Raw genomic sequence first — 27,882 nt, forward strand, 5'->3', positions numbered from 1 at the left:
CGATTGAGAGTTTACCTTAAATAGATGATATTCAATGATGTGTTACACATTGCCACAGGTACTAACATCATTAGAGGAGTGCACAACTCAATTTCACTAACAAAGCAAGACCTTTCTATATACTGCATCATAACCCTTCCTAACCAATACAGTTAATTTAGCCATATGCCTTTAAAATCATGTACGTTTTCCAAGGAAAAATACTAAAAATCCCATGGTCCAAATTCTGCTCCCACTTATATTCACAGGATAACTCGTAAGCACCATCACATTGTGGTTTATAGCCAACAAAATAAAACCAGTGGGCCTGTAAATATAAGGGAAAGAAGAACTTGACCCATGTCTGTAAACATTCACAAAAGTCTGCAGTCAAAAGTGCCGGATAGGCAACCTATCCGCAGTACAATTATTTCATCCACAGAGAGGTGTGGGGGCAGGGAAAATGCTATGGAACACTACTTTAGATGCAAATTAAAAGGCTTTTTACGGACTTTGGAAAGATGTATTTCCAGCTAGCTAAACCATACTCCAGTAAGACATCCACTCCTATCCAAATACATTATCATTTCCTAGTTCTCTCCTTCTGATTCTGACAGAGTACACAATTCAGCAGCAAGCCCATGACAATAATTCAAAGTGTAAAAATACGCCCAAGCCCCTGTGATCTCCCCTTACCATACTATCGATGCTAACAGGAGATCCTCAAACATAATGATAGGTCTGAAGAACCATAAGCTGATCTTGATCTATGCACGCACAGAGGTGTGCATCTAAAGACCATCTACAGCTTTAATTACCTAATTTCATTCTAGGTCTTATTCTATATTAACCACATATACCATACAAAATGTAACAGAATAGGTGCTTATACACACAATTAAGTATACTTGTTCTCCCCATTTGATTTGTTAGCCAATTGCTCTATTTACACAAACGTCTGTTTGAATGCTCCAGATCCTGTAAGAAACCAAACATTCCAATTTATAAACTACAAAAAGAGTCAAGGATGCTCAGAAACTTGCAGGATCAGACCCTGAATCAATAAAATGCAATCACAACCTAAGCTTGATGTCTGATACAATTGCCTGGAATTTTATCCTCACAGTTTCCCCTCCTTCCCCAGTTCAAACCATGCTCCCACTCAAGCAGAGCGCTCTCACTAAAGTGGAGACAGCCTTCAAAGTGAATAGGACCAGGCTCTGTCAAGCAACCACTGCAGTCTTTAAAAATGTCTGGTATTTATTGCCATCCACTCTGGGGCAGACTTGTCTGCAATGAAAATGGTGTTCCTGGTGTTGATGGATAGTTAGCAAAACCTTCAGGCTGAGCTGTATAGTTCTCCAGAGCAGAAGCAGAATGTGCCTTCAAGGAAGAGAAGAAGTTAGGAAACAGCACAGACAAAAACAAACAAACAAAAACCTAAATCAAGCAAAATTTCAGCCACAATACCAATCCCACTCAAGCCAAAACAGCAATTACTTAAAGTATCATTTGAAGTATGCAAAGAATGAGGATGAGCAATGGTGCTGTATGCATGTGTTAAACTGCAGTGCAATTATTGCTCTGAAATACCAGAGTGAGAAAGCAGCTGGATTAACAGGAAAAATGAAGAAGCATTATTGGCATTTATTTTCCCACGTTGGAAGCCACAGCTGATTTGGAAGGCATAGCTTAATCAGGAGCTGTAGCATTTCACTGACTTTCAGCCTTCTTCATCTACATAGGTTGAGTATCTAAATGTTCATTTCACTGACAGGAACTCGTGAACAAGAGAAAACATTTCTCCAAACCAACCTCTGTATGTAGATTTCCACAGAATAATTCTCTACACATTCCCCCTTACATTTCCCCTGCTATTTAAGAGGTATCTGACAGTGTTTTGCACACTAAACAGTATTAGACATATGCTCCATCTCAAAAATCCACTTGTCACAGAACATAGAAATCAGTAACTGAAGACACTTTACTGCCTGTATTTTGGATGGAAGAACAAAAGCCCTGCCAGCATTCTTAATCTGTACGTAAGCCCTTTTTAACAAAAGGCAAAACAAGCATCTCAATTATCAAATACAAACTCTAATGATAGCTTCAGTTAGCCTCTGTATGTTGATGACTACAACAAGCTGTTTCACAAATGAGAGAGATGATGAAGCTACACATTACCTAAAGCAACCTCAGGTTTATATTATAGAGAACTGTCAAGATGAAGGCACAGCAACAAAGTCAATAAAATTTGCTGGAGGATGCAGAAAGGTACATAAATAAAGTAATTTTCCACATAAATCTTTAAGTATTAAAATGTCAGAGTGAATCTGAGCACAGATTTTGCAGCTACATGATCAGCTCAATAGGTTTAAAACAAATCTTATGAAAATTTTATGTGCTTGCCTTTTCTTTTATCTTTCACTCCTTATTCTGCATAGTTTTCAAAAAGGGTTTCATTACATTGCACTCTACACTGATTATCACCCAGACCTTCAGTAAGAAATTCATCTGATTTGTTCTTTACCATTATCCTTGTAATCAGTTCTCTATCAGTTTACTTGTTTCTCTATCAGTTTACTTGTTTAAAATAATCCTAAGGAGTTAACACCCAAGTATATATTCAAGTAGTTACTGGAAGCAGAACAGTATTAACAAACGGGCACCATACCTGTAGCAGTGCTGACTGTGCGGCCGCACTGTGCTGCAATTCCTGTAAGGAAGACTGTGCGGCACTTTGGGGAAAGCCAGGGATACCAGGGAGAGATAAAAGACCAGGAAAAACTGCATTTCCTGGTGTCTGCAGTCCAGAACTCAAGCTGAAAGAAATCAAGATGTGGTTGTTATTAGGAACAATCCTATCAAATGTTAACCTATCTTTCACTCTATATAAACTTGTATCTATAAAAATCAGAAAAGCATCTTTTTCTAAGCTTCACAAAGACTGGAATTTGCAAACAGAAGCCTGGTCTCTACCTACCTAGAAATTATTCACACATATACAAACCAAGACCATTTGGAACACAATGTACCTAAGAGGGAACTCAGAAGATTTTATATCTTGGTTGTACCTACTCTACACACAAAAAAAACTTCATAGACAAAAGTTAATGCTTAGTGTTTCCTTAAAACATACGAACATCTAGGAACATTGTCTGCTGTTATCTGGATGTGTCAATGGATGCCAGCGTGGAATGCATTTGTGTAAAAGCCAGCAGGTGCCAAGTATCCTCATCTGGGAAATGAGATCACTCAGCACCTCACTGGACAGGGACTATACAAACTATTTAGTAAATACCACTTAGTTTCCAAAGACAGTGGCAATCTACTGGTGAACTAGGTTTACAGATTAATCATTTACTAACAAATTTACTAACTAGGACTGAAAATAAGGTCTACGTATAAAGTAAAATCAGCATTTTGCTCAAGAGAAAAATAAGTGGTACTGAGCTCCTTCAGAAACAAAAACATACCCAGCCTGTGCAACAAGTGCAGAGTTGAAGTTTGAGCTAAAGGCCGAGGCAAACCCTGGCAGGACCGGAGCCGGAGATGGGGCTGTGGCAGCTGCTGGCAACGGTGCAACTGCTGCTACTGCAGAGGATGCCTGGAGGCCAGGGAAAGAAGGGAGAGCAGGAGTGACAGAGGGTGTGTTAGAGACAGGAAAACCAGGGAAGGATGGGTTTGATGATCCCAGAGGTCCCTGGGCAACAGAAAAAAGGGAAGGGACGGCACTGGACAAGTTAAGCGAGAAGGGTGGAGCAGAGACTGTTGCTGAGGCGGCGAGTCCTGAGAGTACGGCGGCTGTGGAATTCACATGAGGGGCAGACACAGCTGAAGCAGTAGTAGCTGGAGTAGCTAACAAAGACCCTGGGAGAGTGACGGGTGGTGCAAGTGCTGGATTACCAGTAAAAGCAAAGTTACTGGTTAGAGATGTGAAAGGAGGAAGTCCATTAAATACAGGGGCAATGGGAGTGGTGGAGCCATGTGGGGCGAGGGAAATGGAAGCCAGAGAATTGGGGTTGTTTAGAGGAGCACTCAAAGAGGAGAGACCCGATAGTGCTGGGTTCAGGGAGCTGGGTAAACTGACTGGCACTGACGCTGCTGAGGTGTACGCACGCCCGAGTGCTGAGAGCCCTATAGTGCCATGAGAAGGACCAGCTGAGTGAGAAGGACCTTTGAAGGCTGAGAGGGTAGGACTCATGGGTTCTGTTTTGATCAGAACTTGTGGGATACTTGTGGCAACTGGGGTTGATGAGAGTTGCTGGTCGGGATTAGTAGGGCTTGTGCCATGCAAGAGGGAGGCTGATGAGCCACAGTTGACTGGCATAACTGATGGTGAGGTGGTTAAAGGTGACTGTGCAGGCAATGTTGGAGGAGTGGAACTAGAGTTGGTCACAGATGGGGATGGAAGACCTGGAAAAATGGCCAGCCCGGGCGTGGAGGAACGCTGTGAGGTGGGGGTGGCTGATGGAGTATAACATTTGACAGAGGACGTGGGAGGGTCAGAGCTTTGATTAGCAAGAGCAGATAAAGAAGCAAGTTCACTAGTCATAGCAGAAGGTAAAGCAGATGAATTGATTAATGAAGTGTCATTTGATGTCAGAAATCCCTTTAAGACAGACAAAATAGGGTTAGGCAAGCTAAGTGAACCAGGAATGGTGGTGGCAGGAGAATTAGCAATTGTTGAGGGAACAGGACTAGAAATCCCTTGGACACTGGGTGGCAAGGACAGAGGAAGTCCAGCAAAAACTGATGACAATGGAGTGGGATTACTAGCTGAAGCAACTGAAGAGGCTGCAGAAAAAGGGAGACCAGCAAATGGTGTAGTAGCAGATGCAAAAGCTTCACTAGGTGCAGGTGTAGCACACGGTGTGGAAGAGCCTTGTGGAGCTGGTGTAGCAGAGGGTATAGAAGCCAGCCCAGAGAAAACTGCAGGGATGGGAGTAGAGGTTGCACTGTGTACAGATGTGACAGGAACACCAGGTAATGAAAGGGATTTGATGACTGTAGGGGTTGGCGTGGATGGCTGAGATGTATGGATGGAGGAGGAGACCTGTCCTGGGAAAACAGGAAGGACAGGGGTAGACATGTTCATCCCAGAGATGAGTGGAGTTGCAGGTGCTAATGGATGGCTTATTGCCTTGACAGGTGATGGGGTAGGGACTGGAGTAGCAGCAGGTGTTGAAGGATTAGAACCATGAGGAGTAAAGAGCTGATTCGTTTGTGCAGAAAAAGCTGGAAAGAAACAAAACTGGTAAGAATACTTGAAACTGTCAGAAATGTTTGAAATCAACACAAACACATTTTATACAGCATTTCAAAAAATGAAACACAGGCAATAGCTAACATACAATGTCTGTATATAAACAATCCACACTGGAAACTACAAAAACAAAACAAAAAGGTACGTACAAACACATCACACAAGTTGTACATTATGTAGGCTACTACTTTTCTTCAAAACACTTTGTGACATCTACCATCTCTTCATAATCTCATGCAAGACAGTTTAGATATTCAAGTATACTCTGCAAGAATAGTTACATGATACAGGTAAACACCTGTATCTATTGGCATTGGATCACCTGGGCTCCTCTGCATTCACTCTCACTGAAGGTCAGAATTTCCTTCAGAATCAGTTAATTCAATGTATCATGATTTCAGAGAAGTTTAGTCAACATCTGAAGAAAGCTGATTTCAGGTGCTGGTATTTTTCTTTCTTTCAAAATCAGGTCATTCTCTTCACTGTGTTTCCTTCATACTTTGATTCTAAGAAGGTACACTTTTAAATTAATGTATCACACTGCAGTATTAAACTAACAATGTCACTTGACCTTATCAACAAATATTGCTAGAAGTTGAAAGTCAGGCATCTATGATTGAGGCAACCACCTGACACTAGGAATATTAATTTGTATCAACCCTACAGATCAAGTCAAAGAGACAAGTCAAGCTGGAGGAAAACAAGGCAGCACACTGTCAGGGTTTGGGGCAGAAACTGCATTTTATGAAGGCTGGCACATCAAGCGCCTTGGTATCTCTACATCTAGTACCCTGTGGAATGTGAATGTAATTAATCATTCTTCTCAAAACAACCCTGGTAATTTTAATTTACTTTAAAAACGGTCAGTTTGACTGTAAGCAAATCACTGATGCAATTGGCCAAACTCGTCTCCCACAGGCCCAAAATAGGTTGGATTTCTCTCTCACCCAAATTCTACGCATAAACTAAATGAAAAATAGTATCTTTAAAATCTTGGACCTAGCTTCATGTTATATACTCCTGTTTTATGCATCTTGAAACTCTGAAGTGAGAAAGGTTGCAAACAAGTCATTTCCTTTTATATAGCCTTTTCCAAGAATCTAAACCCAGACTGCTCTGCTCTGGATGCTGCCAAGCTGAATACTCTCCCAATGATCACAATTTTTAATCCAGCAAAGATAATCACCAGAGAAACACAGTTGCAACAGAACTCAAAGCTGTTACTGAATTTCTCTTCCTAAGAGACTATTTGACTCCTTAGAACGTATTGATTTACCTGTATAAACTACCTCATAAAAATACATGTGCACTTAAAGGGCAAATATGTATAAAGTGATTCTTTGAAATAGCAGCCTTTCTGCTCTACCAAGCCTGAGCACAAAGAAGAAAAGACAATATATATATATATTTTCTTACAGAAGCTAAACTTATCACAATCGTGTTGTCTGTTTGGGTATTTCTTAATATGCCTGATTCAATACATAACAGATTCTCAGTTTATATTTGTCAAAGCTACCAAAGTATTATCAAAAATCTTGTACTAGTAGTTCATCATGGGATTTATTATTACTATTTGTATTACTATCACCTCAATTACCAAACCTCGGTACACCAAGTACCACACATATACAGACCAACACATGCACAACTCTCTTCTGCAAAAATAACTGAAATTTAAAGCACAAGACAAAACTGCAGGTAGGCGTACCTGAATTTAACAGTTAAGATACTCTAGATATGGATTTCAACAAACTAGGAACAAAGAATATGTCTATTTTGTATTCCTAGTCTCCCATTGCAACTAATATATGGAATTAAAATGTGAATGGATTTTCAAATAGAGGTCCAAGGTTTTAAAAAGTGCAAAAAATATTAATGAAGTATTTCAATACACTATACTGCAAAGCATATTTTTATTTAGCTTTTTATATGAACTCTTAAATGCATACACAGATGAAGATAAAACTCTAATGAGCTAACACAGAAGGCCAGATTTTAATGTTTCAACAACTGTAAGTGCCAAATGCCTGAAATGAATTTTTATCGGTTCTCAAGGGATTATATTTCAGCTGCAATTAAATACTTCAATGCTTATGAAAATCATACTAAACAAATACATGATTTACGTTTTCTGAACAATTAACAGAGTTACAATCAACATGATAAACCCCTTGCGGACCTGAATTTACCTTGATTTTGGGAAGGTTTTGCCTGGCTGGAAAGGTCTTCATTTTCTAAACAGAGAACAACAGCTGATTATTTTAAAGCAAACAGAACTCCAGCAATGAATAATCCAGTCATAACAAAGAAAGAGGAGAAAATATCTTTTACACTTTTAAACCTATTCGCGCTTTACCTGATACCCCTTGATTAGTAGTGTATGTTGAAGGAGCTGGTAAACCTGGAGCTATAACATTAGCCATTGGAACCAAGCCAGCATTGTTGTAAGCACCTAGAAGAAGAAATGCAGTAAACGTCTTATTTGCCAGAAGAACCCATATCTGAATGACCCACTGTCTTTCCTTAAAAAGACTATTATCAAGATTTTAAGACATCTCTTCACTAAAAAGACAAAGCCATTAATCGTTTGGGTTTTTGACATTATCTGCCTGAGTGACATACATTGTGATCCAAGTTTATGAAGAGACTCTAATTGTTTTTACAGCAGAACATAGCAGAAACGGAATTTTGATTTTTTCACCTTGAAACAGCCTGGAAAAGACAGGTTTCAACTGCTTTCGTTTCCATCTCACTTGAAGAACTTAATGGGAGGAAAAAATCAGTGTCTGCAGCCTCACTTGTTTTTTTCCTATTTCTAACTTAACGGCTGGTGCAACTCCTCCTCTAACACGAAAAGCCTTAACAAACAAAAGAGTCAAACATACCAATGATCACGACCAGCCCTTCACTGCTAGTGAGAAAATGTAGAGAATGATGTCCCATCTCTGTGCATACCAAATTCTTAATCTATCGCTCTTCAATGTCTCTTTAAATGTAAAGAGACTGAAGTGGGACAGCAGATGATTTTTATATAAAGTACTTACTCTACTGAACATGACAAAAATACCTTTTCCCCTTATTTATTCTTTAGAACTGCTCTTGGGTTAGACCAACCCAAACTGCTACTGTCATATACATATATATATATATATATATATATATATATATACCTGTGGCATACGTTTCTGATGAAGAGCATCAGAATTTAAACTACAGGAATATACATACAATCCACAATGGTCCTGAATGATTGTTTTAAGAATATACAAACTTATGCTTCACGGGAAAAGGCACCACTTAAAAAATACTCAAAAAGCAGCAATCTGAATACAAAAATCCTTTCTCATTTCATACTTCCACGTGGTTCTTCTTGCAGGACAATTCATGGTCCAAAATCAGAGAAGTAACTAACAATCACTGTGACTCAGAGAAAGCAGATACTACACCAAAACATGTAAGAGGCAGAAAATAAAACATCATTCCAACCTTTCTAAACATTGTTGGAATGAGATTCAATAGTTACAGATCAACAACTGCAATCTCATCAAATGTTATTTTATATGTATAGATATTTATCATCAGTTCCCTTATCACAAAGGTTTTTTAAAACAGTTTAACAAGGCCTCAGACCTTTAAAACGACTTAATATCCTAAAATGCACTAGCATTTATGTGCAGCCACAGGACAAACTTTGTGTCCCAATTTATTTCACATAGGATTTATGTAATATAAATTAGAGCTAGTTTGCAAGTTTCCTGTATGCTTTTTTGGAGAGTAAGGCATTTCTAGGACACAAGTCATCAGACTTAGTCTAACTGGTAGTAGTGCCTACTTTTCTAGATTCTTTATAAAGACATTTGTAGACATTATGTTTGTTAGATGACTCACCCTTTAATATCCATGGTAAATAACATCACATGCTTTCTCATCAAATGCCTTAAAATGTCCCTGAAATCCCTAAAATCAGTGAAAAGCAAGCTTGCAGACCAGAGCTCTTCACAGAATGGCAAATTTAGAACAAGTTTCTGTCTGCTGCACAAAAAGATCAGAGCCCAGCCATGTAAGATCTTCAAATTCTCACTTCAAAGAAATGGCCATTTAAGAGTACTGCCAGCAAAACCTATGTCACAATTTTTTGTCATTTGCTAGGAAGAGCATTTAGGTGGATGGATTACAGTTACCAGTGAGAGAAGTGCTACTAATTGCCTTGCTACCACAAATGTCTTGAATCAAACGATTGATGCAGCAGAACAAGAGGAGAGAAGCTTATAAACAAAGGTTTGATCTTGTGTGAGGCACGTGACTAGGAGTAATCAGATCAAACATAATATGGCAAGCGCAAATGCCGCTGCCCATTCTGAGTCTGAAATCTTCATCTAAAAGTCTAAACTTTAATTTTAGGAAACAGTGTTCCACTGTGATGAGGAGGCAATAAAGTGCTTTTACTGAGGTCAACTAAGGAAGAGGTCCCTGCTATTCAGCAAATTCCTACATATTCCCATCCAGTGTATGGCTGAACCTGACCATATCTTAAGTGTGACATGACAGCAACAAGTCAACAGACTTGTCAAGCCAAAGTCCAAACCTTTGTAAAAGATTAAAATGGATGCATGGCCTCAATCTTATCTAACATACACAGTGTCTTCCATCAGTGAACTATACTGTTCTCAGAACAGGACACTGAAGTTTTCTCACAAAATGGATGTTGGAAAAATAAGTCAGTATATGTTTATCTTTTTAGCATCTTTGCATTCATGACAGGAAGAGGCATAAACCAGTATCCAGAACATGCTTAGGAAGCACAAGCCAATTTCAGATCTAGTTGTGGTCAGAGAAACTGACATACTGACATATTAATTAAAAGGCAAATGGATGGAACAACACCATCAAGATAAGAACACACAGAAGCCTTACTTGGTGCGATAGTTGCATGTGGCCGACATGGTGGGATGGGGTATGGAACAGGCTTGTGTGGATTGTAGGTTGATGGAGCCTACATAAACAACAATAACAATAAATAAATAAATAAATAAAAATGGAAGAACAGTGAAAGCATTACCTAATTTTTGTCAGAAAGCTAACGTTCAGAACTGCTGTTATGCACAGTGAAAATATTCATGATATCAGATTTCTCTGTAATATCCATACCAACTGCATATATTTCATTATTTCCCAAGAGAATGAAACAAACATCACTAGTACAACTTTACATTTTAATGTAATCATAGGATGGCTTGGATTGGAAGGAATCTGAAAGACCATTGAGTTCCAACTCCCCCACCAAGGGCAGAGATACCTTCCACTGGACAAAGCTGCCCAAAGCCCCATCTAGTTTGACACTGACATTAAACACTTCCAGAGAAGGGCTATCCACAGTTTCTCTGGGCAACCTGTTCCAGTGCCTCACCACCCTCACAGTAAAGAATATCTTCCTAATATCTAATCAAAATCTCCCACCTTTTAGTTTAAAGCCATTGCCCTCATCCTATTGCTACACTCTGATGAAGAGTCCTTCTCTAGTTTTCTTGTAAGGTCTCTTTAGGTAATGAGAAGTCCTCTTTAGGAACTAGAATACCTACTGATCACAAGTGAGAAAGAGAATTTCTTCCTGCCTTGTAGACTTCACACCCTGCAGTTTTGGACTGAGTTCTCATTTTAAAGATTTAAAACTAACAAATACTTATGAGGCTACATTTCACTTCAAAATAATACCACTTAGTGGGAAACATCTCACAATACAAGTGGAAATAAAACATTAGGACAGTAGTTCTAGATAATATCAGGTTCACTGAAAGTTTGTCACACTTTTGTTTAAAAAGTTTGAAATATAGATCAACTATGTTGCTAAGAAACAAGTATTTCCTAAATCACTTCCACAATTCACATTTCTATGATGCAAGCACTCTTTATGTTCATGAAGGAAAACCCTAGAGACTGTAACATAAAATTGCATATATTTGTATCTAAAAATTCCACTAGCTTACAATGGAGTACTAAAACTGCTTTTAGTTTTCTCTTCTGCTACTGTAATTTAAATTCTGCTTTGAATGAGCACACACACTGTATCCTCTAGAGAATCCTATTCCTCAAAGATATAATCTACAGCTTGATTCTGTTCACATTATTTACAAAATTTCTAGAACATATTATCTTTATTCTTCACTCCACTTTGTTTAAATTGCTGCTCTACAGTCTTCTTGAAACATAACAACATTTCACATAAAAGCTGTATGAAATCTGCAGTTGGTTAGATTTTTTTTTCATCTACTCATTCATTTATTAGACATACTGGTTTGGATGGGCCAAGTATACGGGCTGCTATTCCTTTTCCTTCACTAGTACATTCTTCTGTATCCTTTTTGATGGGGGTTCCCTGAAACAAAAGAAAATCAACTATTAGGGATTACTTTAGAAGTAAATCTTGCTGAAGAATTTCTGGTATATTTGCTTTATGTCTGAACTACATTTGAGTTCCCAAGTATTTTAAAAGCAACACATATTTTGGGCGAAAAAAAAATGGTGTTATAAACTTGTAAAATGCTAAACAAGAGCATTCCAATAGCTGGGTATGTAACACTGGGCTTTCATAGTTCTCTACAGAAACTTCCACTCCTTAAAGTGTTCACAGGAAATACTAGAACTCCTCAAAAACACCACTCTAAGGTTATCAGTAGTACTGTAGTGATCATATTAAGCCATCTTATGTACAAGTGAGGTTCCTTATACCTCTCCTGACTCTGCCAAATATTACTGTAGTTTACAATGTTCTCCACATATGAACACAATCTTATTTTTGCAGTAATCTTTACACACAGCAGCATAGGAAGAATATGCAAATAAAAATAAGTACAGTTCACTGCGAAAGTGAAATGGATGACATAATTAAAATCACTGCTTTTAATTACACTCTTCCTCACATGTGTATGAATCCTAGTTTGGTTATACTATAATGGATCTTAAATCAAGAGCATCATTAAAAGCAAATGCTTACTGGAAAAATCCCATTTATACGGCTTGGTTTGCCCTTGGGATAAGGGTTGCCAGGAATCATGCCACAGGATGATATCATAGCATGAGGAGCCTTACAACCTGTTTTTGAAGCCTGCAAAATAACCAAGAGAGGTCATTATTGGCTACAAAATTCAATGCTTTAAAGAAATGCATTAATATTTAATGACATTTAGACTGCATAAATCGATCTACGGGGAACAACTCACAGCTTTGTCTCTATCTGTCAGATCTTCTTGCCAAACAGCCCTTGTGAAGTTCTGCCAAAGCCCCATTTGCTTTCAGTAACTCTACTCAACTCATCTCAGCTTGTACTGAACTGAGGATTAAGCACTTGGTGTTCTCTAAAACAAACCCAGATTGTTTCCTCAAGTACTGGTTATGTTTCTCTCCCTCTTTCTCCACATTATCCCAGTGCCCAACAAAAACTTCCCTTTTCTTGCACATACACTACACAGTTCTTATCTTTCTTTGACTGCTTCTTTCATCCTCTTTTCTACCAACAGTTCCCAGCAGTCCTCAAAGGAAGTCTTGACCCCACAATGACCGTAAAGACAGAAACAATACTACATTTGACAGAATGAAAGACACAGAGTATCTTGACTACCTGTTCAAGAATTCTTCTACACCTTTTCTTCTCTGACATATTAATTCTGAACAGATCTTCAATAAGGCGGTAATTCTGAGCATCAACAATGTTGCTACAAATAGAGACATTGACAAATGATTACTGTCATTCTATACACTTATCAGAAATGAGGCACTATTAAAAAATGATCAACAATTATTTAGCCAATATCCAACAGTTCATTAATAAGAACATAAAAAGTTCAGATTGTAACATTACTAATCTTACTAAAGCAAAAACCCTCGACTTAAGTATAGACTTCATACCTGTAAGTGAAACATGGTATCAAAATCAATATGGAACAATGGATAATGATGGCTAGACTTTACAGTAAAAAATAACTAAGCTGACAAAATGGATTCTGGATCACAGCATTTCATTAGAAAATTTTAATTCCCACTAGCATACAATTCCCAGCACAGCAGAAAACCTCTAGCTACTGAATTTGTCACTGCTGCTCACTAGATTGCTAGATAAACAAATTTTCATTTTGTTTACTCCAGAAAAATTAAGCTGAAACTCCTGGCAACTCTACCCATGTTCTGCAGTACTGAAACTCCTCAGATACCTCCAAAAAGTACCCTTCTTTTTCCCTTGATCCTCTTTCAAAAATGAAGTTAGGCACACCACAGAGAACAACAAAACGTGCACATACAGGAAGCCTAATGCCTGCTTCCTCTTGCCTTGTTCAAAACCCTTACCACAACATTTTTACTGATGTCAAGTACTATGCTCCTGCCAAAACACTGGAAATACAATTCAGCCACTTAAAGGACAACTAATCAAAGGAGGAAAACATAAGAATAGACACAATCAGCAGAATGTTGAATAAAGCCATGAAAAATACCTGAAAGACTATATTAAAATGTGAATGATCACACCAGCTGAAGTGTAGCAACAAAAGAGCCTATGAACTCCCATTCCAAGAAGAAAAATGAGTTAATTATACCACTGAACTTCCGTTAGGCTACCCTATTTTGCTTTGGTCTGAAAGAGATCAGGAGCACTCATACTGCTTCTCATACCTCAACCCTAAAAGTAAGATCATGCCTATATCATCGGTCTTCATTGTTTTATGGATGTTTATATCATATATTTATATATCACTCAAAATGTTCAAATTAACTCTAAGCTACAATGTTCATATGCAAGGCAGACATACTCAATGCAAACAATAACAAATCAGAACACTTCATATAAAAAAATCCCCTAAACCAGGCAGAAGAGTTTCAATATATACAATTGTAAAAGGTAAATCTTTTATAGACATTAGATCTGTAAATAGAATGTATCAATTTGAGTGAAGCATTTAACACATTTTTATATAATAATCAGAGGACTTTTCGAATGCAAAGGAGTAAATGCTCAGAACACGCTGGTCTCAAGCCTCTTACATTTCAGTAAACAGAAATAAGCTTAAGGCCCTCATCATTTGACCATCTGAAGACTGCTCTAAAAATACTGGCTAAGGAGCAGTTTTCCAGCAGGCATGAAGCAGCACAGACAAGACTCAGGTGAACTACAAATTTGAGCACGACTTCTTTTGAAGTCACATCAATAGCAGATATGTGCTTTACCTTAATGTCTTCCTTCTAGAGATACATTAAGTTTTACATAGTCAAACATTAGTAAAAACAGCAAATACATCTTAAGGACATACAACACAAGAGATACTTACGATGCCAAGATTTCAAGAGCAATAAGTTTATCTTTACTGAATGTGAAGCAGTTGAGAATATTAACCATTTTTGATGCTGGGACTGCCACTATTTTCTGACAAGCAAGGAAGAAAGAAAAGAACATATATAAAATAATGCAACAATAAACTGAGAACTTAATAACAGCAATGTATTGTGTACGTCACTAAGTGTTTAATATTCTTTTCCTCTCGTTGAGAAGGAGATTCTATGTGCATTCACACTATGAGACCACAGAAAGAGAGATGAAGAGACAATTAAAGGGCAGCTGCTAATGCACACATCACAAATTCAAAATGAGATTAAAAGAGAGAACATCTTCCTCAAGATTATTGCACAAGAACTTACATGTTGCAAAGCCTTTATTGCCTTGAGCTGTGGTTCAGCCCAGGAGAAGTATCTCAGTAACTCAACAACCTGCATCAGAAAGATCATCATTAATCTTTTGAGTATATCAAAAATAGTGCTAAGAGCATCAGTGTGTTCTTTACATTCACGGAGTAAGGTGTTATACAGCTAAATAGACAACTTTGTAATGTTTGATTGTAATGTTTGATTACCTCAGCGTCCATCAGTACCTAATGCTCTTTTTACATCCAAACAGGCTGCTAACTAATCCAGTGTTGCAAAGGGAAGACTTCATATTAAAGTATTTAAAACACACACACACATTCCTCACTATGCATTTTTATCTATGCACAATTCCCACAGTACATAGGAAGCAGAAAAGCAAACAAAAAACTGCAAATAGGACCAAAAATCATAGAACCATTTGATTTGGAAGGGACCTTTAAAGGTCATCTGGTCCAACTCCCATGCAACGAACAGGAACATCCACAGGTAGATCAGGTGTTCAGAGCCCCACCCAGCCTGATCCTGAATGTCTCCAGAGATGGGGCATCCACCACCTCTCTGGGCAACCTGTGCCAATGCCTCACCGCCCTTACTGTAAAAAACTTCTTCCTTGTATCCAATCTAAATCTCCCCTCTTTTAGTTTGAAACCATTTCCCCTTCTCCTGTCACAGCAGACCCTGCTAAAGAGTCTGTCCTCTCCCTTCTTACAGCCCCCATTTAGATACTGAAAGGCTGCTCTCAGCTCTCTCCAGAGCCTTCTCTTCTCCAGGCTGCACAGCCCCAGCTCTGCCTGTCCTCCTAGAGGAGAAGTTCTATGCCTTGCTTGGCAGCAGCTGTATACTAAAAACTTTAGAAAATCTATGCAAAATAATTCCAAATTCCATGATTATTTTTCCCAATTTTCCTCACGCAAGAGGAGCTAAAATGTAATGTGTTTGATAATACAAAAGAATTTAGAACTATTTTAACAGACTTATGTTGATACAGTAATGAGAAAATAAATCTCTTCAGCTTCAGTATGACTGGGGATACATTCTATATTACTGAATAGACAAAACCAACAGCTCCCATTAAATTTGCAACTGTGTTGACGTTACCTGTTCACTAGAGAAATATCCATGGACATATTCAATAGCTTTTAATTTGTACTCAGTCAATACAGCCTAGAAGATGCATAAAAAGAAAAAAGACACATAAGTAGCCCTCAAAAAATTATACTTACAGCACAGTCCTGTTAAACAAACCTACTAATCTAAAAAATACATTTGACCTTGCAAAATGACATTTACACCATTAACAGCAATATTTCTAAGTGACTGCATTCTCCTTAACTAAGGGAACAGTGAGAACCAGAGAAAGGTCATTGAAATTTTCTGTTTAAAAAACACTTTTTTAATTTCATTTCATATTGCTTTGGTTTAAAGCTACACTGAAAGAAAAATATTATCCATTCTCATTTTTTACATTTTTACATCAACCTTATGTTAAAGATAATACAGACAGTTATTCATACAATCTCTTTGTAGACCCCTATAAAATAATGAGCTGAGTATCTTACTTCAGTGAATTTATGGAGAGTGGGAAACAAGACTGCAACAGAATGAAGTTCATGATAAAAGTTTGCTCCAGGGGGCTTTGTTGTCTTACCATAGCCCTAAAACCTGCCCCTGTTCTTTCTTTTTTTCCCTTCTGCTTCCACACAGATGGAAATGAAGGTCTTTGTCACTGCAGTCTGCCTGCAGGAGCACAGGTGCACAGAACCCACTTGCACACTGTTCAAGGTAAACTCCCATACCTCTTTATGAGCCTGAAACTATCAGGAACGCTGAAGTCAGAGAAAAAATGTACTTCTCTCTTCATTCCTTTTTTTTTTTTCTTTCCCTTCCTTCTCTTTTCATATTTGTGGGGAAAAAAAACAACCACACAAAACTAGCATGTCATACAGCATATAAACTGACAATTGATAACTTCATAATAGGAGAAAAAAATGAAAAGCATTACTCTGTTTTGCTGTACATAAAATTGGTTTATTTTTTTAATTATCATAAATAAGCATGGAGAAAGATAGCACTAAAGCTGCACAGTAAGACGTTTAAATACTTTGTTGCTGCTAATTGTAGGAGTGAAAGGTATAACACAACTGACTTGTGAGTAACACAATAAAGAAGGTTCCTCCACATGAAGGTTAAACAAAGCAGCAAAGATACAGCTGAAGGTTACACTGAAGCAGCACGGTTAGCATTAAGACAGCACAGCACCGATGCTTAGATGAGCAGTAAATGCAGCTTACAGGAATACAGGCAGATGGCACCAGGAAATACAAACGCCTGACATCCCATGCCAAAAACCCTTTTCTCTGCAGTATTTAGTAATCACAGAATGTATTCTGAAGGGCTGCAATGCAGATATAACACTTGAGACACTGCTCCCTTCCTCCATCAATTCTCAGAAAAAGTCCTTCATGTGCAAACTGTTCCCTGATTTTATCCCCGTATTTCCCATGACAGTCCTCAGGTTAGGAGGCAAATTCATATCCTGGAATTATTGTGTCATATCCTTAGCTGGTAATACAGCATACATATATACACGTATATGCCCAATATCCAACCTGCTTTATAAAGAGAAGTTTATGAGAGCGACCTTATATAAAACGCCCACAGGTGCCTTTATGCCAGCAAACATAACTGGGGCTTTTGTGCAAAAGCACTTTGTACCCCAATTCACCCAAAAGAATAACTTCAACCATGGCCACTGCTGCATTTCAAGCAGGAGCTGCACCCTCTGCTACCATAACACACTGAGCAAATGATCCCTTCTGGACAGCCCCTTGTAAGGACAACACCTGGTGCATACCCTTCCCTTCCACACCACAGCAGCTTTAGCAGGACACATACCAGCTCTGTGATGTTTCCTCACCTCTGCTTAACCTCCCAACTAGTTATCCAGCTTGAACTTCCCACACAAGACAGGACCCATGCTTCCATTCATCTCTCAGTGATCCTAAAGAATTCTGACACTTATTTTTCTGTTTCCATTTCCATCAGTTAGGAACTGCCCCAGCTATCCATCTCCAGCTTCCCTTTCAAAAGCAGAGCTCCATGCAGAATGAAACATTAGCATCTGCCAGGGAACAGGTACATCAAACAAGTATTTTGCTCAGCACTTCTGTAACAGGAGACACATCACCAGAGTTCAGAACACGGACCAACTCAGAGGAAGGAAACGCTCATGAACTGATGGAGACATACATTTCAATATGGCAAGCAGAATGCAGCCTAGAAACTCCCCATGGTGTGTGATTTATGTGTTCTGTCTCCTAAACGTATATATAAAAGGTGGTATATAAAATAAAATACATCTCATGTTACAAGCTCACTACTTCAGCTGGACTAGCCAAGCATCCCTTCACCCTGACCAATGTGCTGATAGGTTATTCTGGCTTTTATTACCATTTAAAAGCCATGATAAACATATCTCAAATAAGCATTCTCTAAGCACATCTTTTTAGTTCACTAACAGTGTGGACATGGGCTCTGTTTTCTGAGAAAATAAAGCTACCTCAAACCGAGCAAGCACAGCACAGCTGCCACATACTGCTGTATGCAATGAGCACGATGCACCTGCAATGCCGGATTATGGTTTTCCAAGCTGAGGTATAATTTAGTCTTTATTTAAGCCTCAAATGATAATTACAGTACACAATTTAACATGGAACATTCCTCGAGAGGAGCATTCTACCACCAGATGATTAAATTAACATGCAAAATGAAAAATTACCTTTCTAATTTCATCCAGCACGGTTTCAAATGATTTCTTATCCATCTTTATTAGTTCACTCAGTGCAGGTATTTGAATAGAGGGAAAAACAACCGCAAAAAATAAAGTTAAAAAAAAAAATCTAAATCAAAGCTTTCAATGAGAGTCTTTATGTGGACAGAAATAAGTAAGTTTAAAAAGAAAAAAAAAAAAAAAAAAGGTTAAAATAAGCAGCACAAGGCGATAGGATGGGTCCCTCAGCGCTGCGGGGGCAGACAAAGGCACCACGCCAGGCGCTGCTCAACGCCCCACCACAACCCGCACCCGGCCTCCGCTCGGCACAGGGCCGCTCGCAGCGCTGCGGGAAGAGGTGGGCAGGGCAGAGCAGAACAGGGCAGCGAGGAGGCCGAGGCAGCGGCAGAAAGACGGCCGCAGGGATCACTCCCCTCAGCACGCGGCTCCGAGGCCCGCGCCCGCCCGCAGAGCGCTGCCAGCAGCCATAGCCGCGCCGCCTGCTACGCTCCGGCGGCCGCAAAGACTAAGCGCGGCCGAGCGCTTGGAAGCGGGACTCAGCAGCACAACAGACAGGAGCCGGGGCGAGGCAAAGCGAGAAGCAAGAAGCTCTACAGCCCGCACTGCCCGCTCCGTCAGTCCTGCGCCTGCGCCGGGCGCACAGTTATGACGTCACAGGGCAGCTCGAAGGCCCTTCCCCATCTTGGTCGTCTGCAACAGTGCCTGAACGAAATCGTGGAGCTGAGAGCCAGTCTCGAAGCTTTTCCAGCCTCTGGGTGTCTCTTCAAAACGCTATATCCTTCCATAGGGCTCCTTCGCTTTTTCTTCGCCCCACAGCCGCTCGGCGGAGAGCAAGGCAATGCTTCGGACAGCCCAATGTACGGAGGTATTCCCCCCCACCCTCAGCCCTTCAGGCCTGGGTGGGGCTGTCACGTGGCTGCCATGGCAACGCGGCCCGCCCTGCCGCCATGAGGCGGAAGCAAGCGGCGGAGCCGCGGCTGGTGATGGCTGGTGCCGTGCTGGCGCTGCTCGGCCTCCTCTGGGGCTCGCAGGTGGGGAGGGGCGGCTTTGGGTTCGGGGTTTGGCTGCCTTTCTTCAGCCGTATGTGGGGAGGAAGCTCTTATTTTTTTTCCTTTTTTTTTTTCTTTTCTTTTTTTTCTTTTCTTTTTCTTTTCTTTTTTTTTTTCCTTTTCTTTTTTTTTTTTTTTTTTTCGTTCTTTGTCCGCCTCCTGTTCGCGCCTTTCCCGCTTTAGGGCTGTTAAGTAGTAGTTTGTATTCACGGCTTTGCAGCTGTTGTGAGGTAAATGAGCAGCCGGGCGATGCTTTGTCAGGGCATGCCAAATGAACGCTGCTTTTAAGAGTGTGATTACTAATTGCGAAGTGACAGACCCTGCCTGCTCTCTTTGCTGTCAGGCTTCCTCCCTGCTCCGCTGTTTCGTTTATGACATTCCTCCCCTGTGCTGTTCCCAGCCCTGTTTGCTCAGGGTACCCCTGTTGTAGCCAAGCCGTTAACAGAAGAGCTGAAAGGTGTTGTCCCCAGCCGCTGCCACTTTGCTTCTTCATGACTCTGCCCTGACCCTTCCGTGCCCGTGTGCAGATCTCTATCCAATGCTCACCCTCTTCTCCCACCCCTCACCTGCAAAAATGCAACCTAGAAGCAGCAGTCTTTTCTCTGTTACATTTCAAAATGTATACACTGCATTGAGCTTTGCTGTTCCTACAGTCTTAAGCTTCCTCATTTCTAAGACGTTTTCCTTCTTCATGTGCACTTCTTCCCTGTTTTTTGTTTGTTTGTTTTTGTTTTTCACCTTCCGCTTCCAGAGCTCCACAACGCAAATGGCTTTGTTACCTCATATGCAGTTCATCAGAGCCATAGCTGCAGACCAGCTTCTCTTTACCTTTCTAACCTGAGTAATTGAGATTGGATATTAGGAAAAACTTCTCAGAAAGACCAGTGGGGCATTGGCACGGGCTGCCCAGGGAGGTGGTGGTCACCATCCCTGGAGGTGTTCAAGAACCGTGTGGATGTGGTACTGTGGGACGTGGTCAGTGGGCATGGTGGAGATGGGTCACCTGTTGGACTGGATGATCTCAGAGGGCTTTTCCAACCTAAACGATTCTGTGATTCAATGAAATCCACTTATGGTTTTTCAGTATAAGTTACTTTCTGTTGCTGATTCTTCTAATCTTCATATCTGTTGAAACTGGATGTAAGCAAACCCCACTGTTGTGGAATCTAACTGCTAACAGACATATTTTTGTATTTTCAGATGTTAAAAGCATTTGATTACTTCTCTTCTTGGAAGGGAGATGGAGAGCAACAGATGTACAAGTTGGACATAAGCTGGCCTAAAATTCCAGAGTACTTCAGTGGCCAAACATTTTGTGTTGCTGTTGATTCTCTTCACGGTTTGGTCTATGTGGGACAGGTGAGTGAAAATGCTAGATTTCTCTTCATGTTAACCTAGTGCATTTTTGCCTTCAAAATTTCTGCTTTACATTAAGGATTATTATGTTGTACACCTATGATAATTTTATTATTTTGTTATCCATTTATATGTCTGTATATATACTTTTCATGTGTGCATTTTACATATACGTAAGGAGTTATGATTACTGTAAATATAAATATGCACGTAAAATTTGTAGGTAGTGTAAAAGGATATTTACTTTTCTATATAGAATATTTTATATGTATATATACATAGGTTGCTCCGAAAGTAATACCTCCTGCTTACTTCTGTAAAAAGAACAAGAGAAACAAAGGGCAGAATAACACTATTTGATAGAGCAAATTCAGAACACTGATTCTCAACACAGTCACCACCATCAGCAGTGATGAACAAGAGCCTGCATGCCATGCTTGAAAAAATCTGCACCAGCACAGGTGACCACTGTCACTGTCTCCACTGCTGAAATGCTCCACTCACTGCCTCACTGTGTTCACGTCCACTGTTTGGGCTCCATAAATGCTCAGCAAGAATCAATGAATGTCTGGGTGCCGCTTTTTTCTGCAAGGAATAATTCAGTGCTACACCTTTGCTTCAAATGCACTTCCATGTCAGACACCATTCTGTCAGACCACCCCTATGCCACCATCTGCTGCACAGCAACAAAATGTAATGCAGTATGGATGGGAAGGTTCAACTCTCATGCCACCAACATCCTGTCTGCCTTCTGACATTGTAGGTCAACAGAATAAGACAGGAGGCATTACTTTTGAAGCATCCTGTGTACTTTCCAGTAATTATAATAGTTAAACCTGCAAAGTATATAAAATGATTATTGTATTAAAACTAGTGACTATATAAGGATATTGATCATTTTTTAAAGCAGCTCTGGGAGAATACTTTTGTGCTTTTTTAAAGTATGAATTTTTTTCTGGTATGAACACATGATCTAACTTAACTGAATCACAGTAACTTCTTTTCTAACTGCAGTGTAGAATGTAGTTCTGGTGTAGACGACTGGTCCCCTTCCAGCCTCAGTCCCATGAAATCAAAACCATATGGTTACAGTAATTGGGATTCAGTTACATGTGTTATCCTGTGCCATGTATTTGCATCTTTATTCGTGGCTAAGATGGTCCCTCTGGGACCATCTGAAAGGATTTAATTATGGAGCACAGCGTGAGTAATTCAGTACCATGCAGTTAACCAGTACAGTTAGTTTTTTGTGCCTGTATTATGCTTGCATTTTATTTGTGTATTTTTCATCAACCACTTAAAAACACAATTCAAAGTGCAGGTGCTTGACTGCTCTGAAAATTGATCTCAATGTGATTTAAGTTGGAAGTCTAGAATGATTGGCAGGTGTTAATTTAGACCCTTCTCTCTTTCCTTTTCTAGCTGGAAAAAGTGATAACTCTCAAACAAGTGACCTTCATGATTCATGAAAGACTGCAAAAAATAACAAAGAGGAATTTTCAAAAGTATCATTACTTGCTTAATTTGTTTTATTAATGGATTTTTGTTGCTTTTTCAGAGGGGAGATGATGTACCAAAGGTGCTTGTGTTCTCAGAGGAAGGCTATTTTCTTTACTCCTGGAATGATACAGTTGAAATGCCTCATGGTATCTTCGTATCAAACACTGCAACAGATAGTTCAGTATGGATCACAGATGTCGGATCAGGTAAGCACTGTGGAGATGCGGGAAATATTAAGCAGGGAAAAAATTGCAAGTTGTGTATAAATTAAACAGCCTTTTTATTTAAATAAGGCTTTCAGATAACTCTGAAACAAGTTGGTGTTTTTTTCTTGCCTTGAACAAACTAGTCAGGTGCTGTATAAAATACTCTGAAGGTTCGTGAGTAGAGCTGTGTGTCTCTTTGTAGCTTCTTCCTTTAGCAAGCACTTTTTCTTCTTGGCAAAGGAGAAGAATCAGGGATAAAAATACCTTTTGGCTGTGAAGCTTGTCTTTACTTATGATTAGTGACCCTAGTAGATTGGAGAAGTACTGCTATAGCCTGTGGATTCACTAACCCATAGTCATATTCTATATTCTCACTGTGGAATTTTACTTGTTTTGATCTCACTTGCAATCATCAGGTTTTCTTTTCAATCTTCATAATCAGTTGTAATACTTCTCATTTTGTTTCTTAAGATATTTTTGCACTTTTTTTTTTTTTTTTTTTTAATTCAGGGAAATATGGGCACACTGTGAAACAGTACAGCCCTTCTGGTAAACTTCTGCAGGTGTTGGGCACGCCAGGTAACGCTGGTTCAAGTTTGAATCCCCTACAATTTGATCAGCCAGCAGAGGTCTTTGTAGAGGAGAGTGGAGAGATGTATGTTGTGGATGGAGATGGAGGAATGAATAACAGACTGCTCAAACTTTCCGAAGGTATGGAAAAATACTCTAAAAAACTAATATTCTAATTATTGATGACAAGAAGCTGAGAGAGTTTATTTGTTCACACTTCAGGGACAAAGGCTAAGGTGGGTTCTTATCCCTGTCTGCAGGATACTGATGGGAGGGTATAGAGAAGGGGTTGCACGTTTCTTGGATGTTCTCTATGAAGAATGAGAAGCAACAAACAAAAATTGCAAAAGAAGGGAATTCCAGTTTGATCTTAGGAGAGAAAGATTCATGATGGCGGTGATCAGTCAGTGAGTAGTTTGTCCAGAGAGCCTTTGCGTTCTCAACCTGTGGAGATACTGAGAATTTGATATCACCAACCTGATCTAATTGCAGGTTTTGATTTGTTACCAGGACCGGTTCTACTTTTAGAGCCAGGTTGAGCCAGATGGAGATGCTTTTATTCTGTGATTCTAATTAACTTACTCATACTCTCCAGCAGATGATCAGTGTTGGTTAGGGCGATGAGTCGGGAGCCTGTGCCTGTCTGCAGCTGGGGAAAGATTGAGGTGTTACAGTTTCTCCTTTGCACTACACCACCCACTTCATAAAACAGGTGACATTTAACATGCAAAATGATAAATTATCGAAACTCAGAATAGACTCAAAACTGCCATGTAACAAATACACAGCATGAATTCAGTAAACGAAGAAGTGTGATCATCACTGAGGTTTGTTTTTATTTATTTTTAATACAGTGCTTAACAGAGTCTTGACTATGGCTCCTGTGCACTAGTGGCTGCATTTCTGTAACCTTGATGCTGAAACCACTGATTTACAATCCAGTAGTTACTGCACTAGTTGCAGTATTTTTAGTTTCACGTATCAAGGTTTAGAAATACCATCTTTTACAAATGACTAAAAATAGTTTTGTAAGGGAATGACTTTAAGCTGAAGTTATTTTCTTTGTTTTCTTTTTTTTTTTTCTTTTTTTTTTTTTTTTCTTTTATTTCATGTGGTGCCTTCTGCTCAGATTATAAAGAGATATGGCTGAGTGGAGAAAATGGAACCGGTATTGGCCAATTCAAGATCCCTCATAGTGTGACAGTGGACCCTTTTGGACGGGTAAAGAATAAAAGGAGGACTTTATTTTTTACCTATAGATGACTCTGATGGCAGCTGAATTTGAACAATGCAAAAAATCATATTTGTTTTCCTTGACCTGCTGTGCTTTACAGTTTTAAAGTGATAGCAGTCATGAGCCAAAGTTTTATACTGAAGATTCTACTGAGGTGGATGTCTTCAGGGTTGATGCAAGGGTCCTGACCAGATACTGTTTGTTGTTGCATGGATGTTGGAAATGTTCCTTATACACTTTGTAACAGGCTGCCATTGTGGGAGCATAGAAGAATTTTGTTCTGTAATAGATAACTGCCCAAGCACTTAAACTTCTTCAGGGGACTCCAGTTTCATATTTGGAAATTCCAGATAAGCTTAAGAGAATGGTAAGACTCTGGCTAGGTTGTGAGCATCTGTCCTCTTCTACGTGTACCTCAAGGCATTCAAGATTTTACTTCTTCCTGATCTAAATCATTATGTAGTTTTTGCATTGCTGTTCTTAATACTTTTAAGGGAAAATAAGATCACTTGGCTGCATCTTCAGTCACTGTTTTCAGCCAGTTCTATAGATGCTGTTTGAACCAGAATAAGAAGTGATTATAAAACTAACTTATCTGCCAAAACTGGGGGGATGGGAGAGAGAAAAGATACAGCAGCTTTGTGTTGTAGAGGAACAGTGAGTATATACAGTCAAAGACAGCAGTTATAAAGGGCTGAGATCTTATTGCCAAAGTGGTGTTGGTCGTCAGCTTGGGTTGAAAACCATTGTCAATTCCTAAGAAATCTGAGAATGCTGTAGCAGTATTTCATTTAAAAATAGTGATGAAGGATCCCAGGTAAACTTGTTTTTTCTTTCCTTTTGGGTGATGTCCCAGAAAACTGATGAAGCTTATTTACCTGTCAGACAAGTTGTCAACAGCTAAAATGTTCATGATAGTAGAAAATGTGAGGCTTTCAGTGGAACTGGCTATTGGTATTGCTACCTTACAGTGTTTGTGAACTCAGCACAGGGTGAACAGAGATAAGCTCCACAAAACTGAGGAGGCAAAAATGTGCTGAAAATGTCATAGTGCTGAAGTTGCTCAATATTTGTAGTAGTATTAAAACCATAATAGTGTCAACAGATGCAGTCATCGTGGGTCTGGATCATGATAGTACTGCTGAGAAACAAATGTTTAGCAAGAGACAGACCAGTGTTTCTAGAATTTAATAGGTGTGTATATGTCCTCACTGGAGGTGTGAATATATTACCACTGAGCATACCCATGTCACAGCTACAAAAGTGAAGAGAGGGCCTTGATTTCTTTGCTGAAGTACTTTAAAAATAATTGCTGTATGTGAAGAGTTTGTTTGGAAGTCATACCTACTTATTCAGCTTTGAATGTGAAGGTATGTTCTTCCTGGGTACTTCTTTTTTTACTTCAGGATACTTTGCTTATGCAAGAAACTGATCTGTTTAATTTGTTGTAATTGTGAACAACCATGATTTTTTTTCTTAATAGGTTTGGGTTGCAGACAGAGACAACAGAAGAATCCAGGTTTTTGATAAAGTGACAGGGGAATGGCTGGGGGCTTGGAGCAGCTGCTTTTCAGAAGATGGACCCTATTCTGTCAGGTATTGTCAAACAGTTCTACTAGAATCATGCAAGTACATAAATAAAAGGTATATATTGTGAATGATAATGTTGATAATTGGTGTCTGATGACAGGTAGTTAACCAGTTTAACTAATAGGGAGCTGGGCCTGATTGTGTGCAAAGGTGTGTGCAGATGTATCCTGATATGACAGCAGAATTCTGGTTTTATAACAGGCCATATGGATTAAAGTGTGGAAATTGGAATTTCATTTTGAAGTTCTTGTATTTTCTTTGCTGTTGCAGCCTTTACAGGAGGAAATATGGGTCTTTACAGGGGTGGTTAGTGATAGGACAAGGAGGAATGGTCTTAAACTAAGACAGGGGAGGCTTAGGTTAGATATTAGGTGGAAGTTTTTCACTCAGAGGGTGGTGACGCACTGGAACAGGTTGCCCAAGGAGGTTGTGGATGCCCCATCCCTGGAGGCATTCAAGGCCAGGCTGGATGTGGCTCTGGGCAGCCTGGTCTGCTGGTTGGTGACCCTGCACATAGCAGGGGGTTGAAACTGGATGAGCATTGTGGTCCTTTTCAACCCAGGCCATTCTATGATTCTATGAATCATTCTATGAAAGTCTTGAATGAATTTTCAGTAGTAATTTAACTTGTCTCAGGGAACAGCAGCACATAAAAAGAGGTTTACAAGCTAATTCTTTTACTGCATTAGGTCTGTTGTAGCATTCTAAAACTTCAGTGTTTAAGTGGAGGTTTTGTTTGTTTTTAAGTGCATGGTTGTGTTAATGTGAGATGTCACATAGTGCATCATTCTCTCTTTCACAGATTTACTGGCAATTACAAGTATCTGATTGTAGCCCACCTGAATATCAATCGTTTGGCAATCTTGGCAGCACCACCAGTTGGCGAAATTGGGGACTGTGCTATAGTCAGCACAATCCAGCTGGCAGATGAAACGAAGCCACACCTTGTAGATGTAGATGTGAAGAGTGGAGCAATCTATATCGCAGAAATTGGAGCCCAGCAAGTGCAAAGATTTGTACCCTTAAGTTGATGGTTTCCCACACCTACTGTGGCACAAGCTGTATGACATGTAAGAGCTGTGATCACATTTCCTTGAGTTTTCTGTAGCTTGTGTTTCCTTAACACAGAACATTGTGCTCAGAACTCTAGGGAGAAGAATTTGTTCTTGCTGCAGTTCTGGAGAAGTACTTGGTCTTGAGCTGTTAATTTGAGTAATGCAACGATGGCTTTTCCTTTTGTTTCTGGAAAGAGGAAGATAAGTGTCTTTATTTTATACAATTTTGTAAACACTGGAAAATTTATTAATCGGTGTACAGAGCTTCATGTTGGGGCTCAAATACTTGGCCTGTTGTGTATGTTGTTGAATGAAGGCCAGAACTGATCTGAGGGAAGTATATAAATGATTGATTTTCTGCTAGTCAAACACCTCATTATAACATTTCTTTAGTTGTTGGGTTGTTTTTTTTTTTTGTTTTTGTTTTTTTTGTCTTCGTGCTGAAACTGCCCAGCTCTGAATACAGGGATGCATTATAGTGTTGAGAGATGCTGCTGGATGCTGGTGTCAGTGCTGACACTGGGATCTGCCTTGAGTAGCTAATAATATCTGCAGTGAAATGAAAGTTTTCACTTTCAGCTGAGGCAGTCAAGCCTGTAA

General features: G+C 39.5%; 2 protein-coding genes across 3 annotated transcripts; one reads left to right on the top strand and one right to left on the bottom strand.

Moving 5' to 3' along the window:
- Positions 1–1,239: 1,239 nt before the first annotated feature.
- On the bottom strand, positions 1,240–18,755 carry PROSER1 (proline and serine rich 1; the record flags this gene model as incomplete). Of its 2 annotated transcripts, XM_079549381.1 has the most annotated exons (13): positions 1,240–1,362; positions 2,654–2,801; positions 3,456–5,217; positions 7,435–7,479; positions 7,602–7,697; positions 10,160–10,238; positions 11,535–11,618; positions 12,237–12,347; positions 12,861–12,954; positions 14,560–14,654; positions 14,927–14,995; positions 16,031–16,096; positions 18,711–18,755. In XM_079549381.1, 13 exons carry the CDS (start codon positions 18,753–18,755, stop codon positions 1,240–1,242), a joined length of 2,817 nt encoding a protein of 938 aa, XP_079405507.1. The 2 variants fall into 2 exon arrangements, with proteins under 2 accessions (XP_079405507.1, XP_079405508.1); XM_079549382.1 differs by lacking the exon at positions 16,031–16,096.
- Positions 18,756–19,705: 950 nt separating this feature from the next.
- Positions 19,706–27,258, top strand: NHLRC3 (NHL repeat containing 3; the record flags this gene model as incomplete). The annotated part of the gene is made up of 7 exons (XM_079538718.1): positions 19,706–19,753; positions 20,972–21,130; positions 22,686–22,833; positions 23,344–23,544; positions 24,533–24,624; positions 26,121–26,233; positions 27,030–27,258. The coding sequence occupies 7 exons, from the start codon at positions 19,706–19,708 to the stop codon at positions 27,256–27,258; spliced, it is 990 nt and encodes a 329-aa protein (XP_079394844.1).
- Between the last annotated feature and the right edge of the window lie 624 nt (positions 27,259–27,882).

Source organism: Tetrao urogallus (assembly GCF_951394365.1).
Source record: "Tetrao urogallus genome assembly, chromosome: 1".
Lineage (NCBI taxonomy): Eukaryota > Metazoa > Chordata > Aves > Galliformes > Phasianidae > Tetrao > Tetrao urogallus.